At 50.2% G+C, this 6,006-nt stretch overlaps 1 protein-coding gene across 1 annotated transcript; it reads left to right on the forward strand.

Annotated features, from left to right (window-relative positions):
- Positions 1-232: 232 nt before the first annotated feature.
- On the forward strand, positions 233-5,287 carry LOC133447400 (skin secretory protein xP2-like; the record flags this gene model as incomplete). The annotated part of the gene is made up of 2 exons (XM_061726072.1): positions 233-700; positions 5,213-5,287. Coding segments are annotated over 2 exons (543 nt in total), but the record flags the coding sequence as incomplete, so codon positions are not given.
- Between the last annotated feature and the right edge of the window lie 719 nt (positions 5,288-6,006).

Genomic DNA, 6,006 nt, shown 5'->3' on the forward strand with positions numbered 1-6,006 from the left:
GTTCTACCACCGTACGGTGAAGGGGACGGGGACATGCCCCCAGTTCCGGCCTGTTGCTGTTCCCGAGGTGGTCCCAGACCCACCCCAGTCCCTTCCCCCTTTCTGGGGAACACGCCTGGCTCTGGGTGGGCCCAGGAGCCTGCAGGCTCAGGGGAGGCAACGACGAAGGCGTCAGCCCCAGCCCCAGCTTGCTCCAGCTCCAGCTCCTGCTCCGGCTCCTGTTCCAGCTCCAGCTCCTGTTCCAGCTCCAGCTCCTGCTCCGGCTCCTGTTCCAGCTGCTGCTCCGGCTCCAGCTCCTGCTCCTGTTCCAGCTCCAGCTCCTGTTCCGGCCCCCCGCATCCTGTCTGCTCCTGTTCCGGCCCCCCGCATCCTGTCTGCTCCTGTTCCGGCCCCCCGCATCCTGTCTGCTCCTGTTCCGGCCCCCCGCATCCTGTCTGCTCCTGTTCCGGCCCCCCGCATCCTGTCTGCTCCTGTTCCGGCCCCCCGCATCCTGTCTGCTCCTGTTCCGGCCCCCCGCATCCGGTCTGCCCCTGTTCCGGCCCCCCGCATCCGGTCTGCCCCTGTTCCGGCCCCCCGCATCCGGTCTGCCCCTGTTCCGGCCCCCCGCATTCGGTCTGCCCCTGTTCCGGCCCCCCGCATCCGGTCTGCCCCTGTTCCGGCCCCCCGCATCCGGTCTGCCCCGACTCCGGTTCCTGAGGTGGTCCCGCAGCCCTCGGTTCCTGAGGCGGCCCCGCCGCCAGTCTCTGTTCTGGAGGTGGTCCCGCCGGTCTCTGTTCCCCTTCCTGAGGCGATCCTGGATGGATCTGCCGCAGTCCCAGACCGACCCCCGGACGAGCCTGCCAAGCCCCCAGACCGACCCCCTGACGAGCCTGCCAAGCCCCCAGACCGACCCCCCGAACTGCCTCACCGGTCTGCCCGGCACCGAGGACGGCCCCCGGAGCTTTGGCCATGTGTTGGCCGGGGCCCTCCTCCGGACCCCCTCCGCCCGCCCTGGGTGGGGGGTTTTGGGACATCTGGAATCTGTCCCTTGAGGGGGGGGTTCTGTCATGGTTTCCCAGTGTAGTTTTTTATTTTAACTCACTCCCCTGTCTTTCCAGATCCTGCCACCCTAATCAGCCAGAAATCCACTCATTCCCTTCACCTGTGCTCCCCCACCCAGCTCCACACCTGGTTTCCCTCATCAGCAGTTCCCCTCATATACCGGCCCATTTCCACCTTCTTGTTTGCCAGATTGTCGTGTGCTTTTGCCCCGCTTTCCAGCCTTCCTGATTTCTGTCCTGTTCCTGCCAGCCTGCCTGTAACCCTGCATGACTCCCGGTTTTGGATTTTTGCCTGCCCCCTTGGACTTGTTTGCCTGATCTGCCCGGTTTTGACCCCTGCCTGCCTTGGACCCGAATAAAGCCTCTTGGACTCTGATTCTGCCTGGTGTTGTGCATGTGGGTTCTCTGTCCTGTCTGAGCCGTGACAGGCTGTACATCAAGTTTCTTTCAATTGTTGTGCCACAAATAATAATTGCCTTTCGATAATTATTAATAATTAATCAAGTAGATTACTTATCAAATTGAATTATCAAAATGAATTAATCAAAACAGGCACCACCTGACTTATCAGGAAAATAATAACTAAATAGCGAAATCAGTCTCAAGGTAACTGTTATTCCATATGTGCCAGTCTGTTGCCAGGGGTGGTGTTACAGAATAATAGTGAGGGAAGGAGTCTGAGCACAGACCTTTGCAACCAGCAGCCGTGACAAATATATATAAAATAACAACTTCTCTCATTCAAATTAATCAGAATGTATTTACACACGTGTTAAAAGATGATAAAACAACACTTAGGATAAATTCCAATATCTAAACTACACATAAACAACAACTAACAGTAAACACAAACTCAAGTCACGTGACCAAACGAAAAATGGCGGACAACATTACATAGACCAATGGGAAAATAAGATAAGATAAGATATCCTTTATTTTCTCCCTCAGTGGGGAAACTTATTTTTGTTGTCAGCAGTACACTTAGCACACACATGCAGGGGAGGGGTAAAAAGACTGAAAAGTCAGAAATAAAAAATATATATAAAATATGTATAATCACAGAATGTGAACAGTATATACAGTTGGTTGAAAGAAGAAACGGTGCAGAAAAAGCAGGTGGAGTGTTGTGAGGTAGACTGGCAGATTGGCAGATATTGCACATCTTATATTATTGTACATCTTATTGTCATATTATTGTCCACTGGCTACTGAGAGCAGGCCTGGTTATACAGTCTGATGGCAGTGGGGAGGAAGGACCTGCAATGCCTCTCGGTGGTGCATCGCGGGTGACGAAGCCGGTCACTGATGGATCTCCAGGGCTCTGACAGTCTCATGAAGGGGGTGGGAGACATTGTCCATGATGGAGGACAGCTTAGCCACCATCCTCCTCTCCCCCACCACCTCCACCCGGTCCAGACTGCAGCCCAGGACAGAGCCGGCTTTCCTCACCACCCTGTCCAGTCTCTTCCTCTCTGCTGCAGTGATGCTGAGCTCCAGCAGACCACCCCATAGAAGATGGCAGACGCCACCACAGAGTCATAAAAGGTCCTCAGGAGGCCGTGCCTCACTCCGAAGGACCTCAGTCTGCGCAGCAGGTGGAGTCGGCTTTGGCCCTTTTTGTAGAGAGCCTGAGTGTTAAAATGGCAGACAATGTCACATGGACCAAAACAAAATGGCGAACAACGTCATGATTGCTGTTCATAAACGTGGTGAGGCAAAAGAAAAGATGGCTGACAAAGTCACGTGGTGACTGAGTCGTGCACTTTTCAAAACTATGGGAGGTTTCTCCACCCAGATACTGAAAGTATCGGAGGCCTGATGGTTGGGGTTCTAACGTGTCTGTGTGGGTTAGTGAGAAGGAAAGGAAAACAGTCACAGTATAATACGCACGCAACGACCGCCAGTCTGCATGACAGACTGTTGGCGCGTTACACGAGGATAGGCAAAAACCACATAATCATGCCAACAGCTTTGAAACTGGTGTGATCTCCCACCACCGGTACCCTTATCCTTCTGCTGTTTCCCACTCAGGAGCTAGTGCCTGGGGTTGAACCCACCACACTCGCTGTAAACTTGCTCTAAACAGGAGCACGGACCGCTTCGGCAGTGAGGGAACATGTCAACAAACATAACGGCCGTCGGTCTGCATTAGAGACCGCCGGCACGTTATACAGTAATGTGCAAAACAAACAGTAAACACAATCAATGCTAACTGCTTTAAACTAACTCTGCCCAGACACAAGCCTCTTACCTTGAGATGCCCTGGAGGTTGTCGGCGGCATCCTGGGATTTGTGGAACTCCTGGTTCTGGTCCCGGTCCACAGGGTACTGATTTTACGCTCCCACTGATGGTTCACCGTGAGCGGCTCCCATTCCCTCTCTGTTTTTCTGCCTCTCGGAGACAGGTGACGCAGATGAAGCTGGCAGCTGGGCTGTTCCCCTTTCCTGGTCGTCCTAGCCTGGTCACGTGGTCTCGGTGCGCACGGTCCCTGTCCCCCTTTGTCGGAATGTCACGGGTAAATCCGTTATAACGCATCTGGGTGCGTGGGCTTTCACAAACACAGTTGACGGGGATGCTCCTCGGCGGATGATGGTCACGCTGTTCGGAGAAGAGGTAGTCCTTACGAGACGTAAGGACAGTAGTCGTTTCTTGCGCAAAGATAAAACTCGGAGAGAGAAGAGAGTCGGAGAGAATGAGGTTTGGGAAGCCGCTGCTATTTAACCACCAGCGGGGACGCGCTTTGCATCAGCAGCGCCTGCAGACCAATTCACTTTCCTTACTGTATGCGCGTGACCTCAGGCCCGCCCCCTTTTGACACCTCTCCTGCGATGGCCTACAAAACCCGCTGGGCTTTGTAGTCATTCCTTAATTCCTTTGTTTCAAAAACCATGCGGTCAGCTGTAAAAATCGAGGCTGGTCTCAGAGCTGGGCCTTAAAATTGAAATCAAGGCGTCCCCTGTTCACATAGGACTGTGGCCCAACACCATGAATAATACAAGAAGATTAATATGAGTCTAAAATACTGGTAGAGATTTCTTTAATCACAGTTAGTGTGAAATGAACAGCCAGTGAGACAGGCTTGACACCTGTATAGACCCATATTCTGAGGTAACCAGGGTCACGTTGCACCCACCCCTGACAGCTCTGACTGTGAACTTGGAACCAGCCAAGCATTTAGCTGATTTGGCTGAGTGGCTTCCCGTTTGCTTGCCAAGGTTGAACAATGAATTCAACAATGCAGTTCCACATGACTAACAGTTGTAATGAGGAGTCACAGATAAGTCACATAGTAAAATATCAAGGTCAGAATCCTATAAATGGTTATGAATTATAAAGTACACAGTTAGAGAACTATTACAGTAATAACTCTGGTGTTTGTTCTCTTCTTTTTGGGATTCCTTTTAAACTAAAACAAACTCTGAAATCACATGAAACCAGACTGCATTCATTTGCCAGTGTCAGATCTATAAACTTATATTTCCTCCTCATCTTAAAAATACAATGAAAAATGTACCATCACCGTGTTTGTCTGTGTACCTGTGCCCGTGAGTGTGTATACATGTGCCTGTGTGTATTTGTGTGTGTGCGTTTGCTCATGTGTGTGCGTGTGTGTGAGTTTCTGTTTGTGTGTGTACATGTGCGTGTGTGTACATGCGCACGTGTGTGTGTACATGTGTGTGTATGTGTGCCCGTGTGTGTGTGTGTGTGTGCCTGTGTGTGTGTGTGTGTGTGTGTGTGTATGTGTATGTGTATGTGTGTGTGTGTGTGTGTGTGTGTGTGTGTGCGTGTGTGTGCGTGTGCGTGTACATGTGTGTGTATGTGTGCCCGTGTGTGTGAGTTTGTGTGCCCTTGTGTGTGTGTGCCTGTGTGTGTGTGTGTGTGTGTGTGTGTGTGTGTGTGTGTGTATGTGTGTGTGCGTGTGTGTGTGCGTGTGCGTGTGCGTGTGCGTGTGCGTGTGCGTGTGCGTGTGCGTGTGCGTGTGCATGTGCATGTGCGCGTGTGTGTGTGTGTGTGTGTGTGTGTGTGTCCACTACACGGAAGTCTGATAAACACTAGGACTTGTCTCAGGCCAGAAGTGAAGTCCGCCCTGAACAGATTTTGTCCATATGGGAACAATGCTGCCCTGGAACCTGAATATACCTGTCAGCATCTAAGTCTTCAACCCTTCCAGATGTGCGCTGCTCACGCCACAGACACCATAGCATCCTCTCACCATCAGACGTGTGAGCTTTTGAACGGCTCATAATAGCCTCCACGGTTTTTAAGAAGAATTCAATTTTTCAGTTCGTCTGAACACAGACAGTTTTCCACTTTGTACAAATTCAACAAATATATAAAAAAAGCCTTGAATGGCTTTGATCGTAAGTCTTGACATGGGCCACTACATGATTCTAACAGTTTAGTCGGACCTTTGCATTCATTGGTATTGATTAGGATTGAATCTACTGTACCTAAAAACCAGGAAGTGCAAGGAGGGGAAACTCAAATCAAATCAAACTTTATTTGTATCAGAATCAGAATCAAAATCAGCTTTATTGGCCAAGTTTGAGCATGCCCAACAAGGAATTTAACTCCGGTTATTTCGCTCACTGTACCCAGATTTAAAAAGTAGCAAACAGTAAATAAACAAATGTACAGTAAATAAACAAATGTGGCACTTATTAACATGTATACAATTAAAAAAGTGAAAGGTGCAGCAGTACTAAGGTAGACATGGTAATGACAGCTCTTAAGAACATATACCGGTATACAATTTTGAAAAAGTGAGAGGTGCAGCAGAATGAGGTAGATATGATTACATTATTGGGAGGTGCATTGTTACAGCATATTGCACGGTGATTGATTCTCTGACACTCTATGATTTATGAGAGTTCATCAGAGCAACAGCTTGGGGAAATAAACTGTGTCTGTGTCTGGAGGTTTTAGCGTACAGTGCTCTGTAGCGCCGTCCAGAGGGGAGGAGTT

Source organism: Cololabis saira, chromosome 7 (assembly GCF_033807715.1).
Source record: "Cololabis saira isolate AMF1-May2022 chromosome 7, fColSai1.1, whole genome shotgun sequence".
Lineage (NCBI taxonomy): Eukaryota > Metazoa > Chordata > Actinopteri > Beloniformes > Belonidae > Cololabis > Cololabis saira.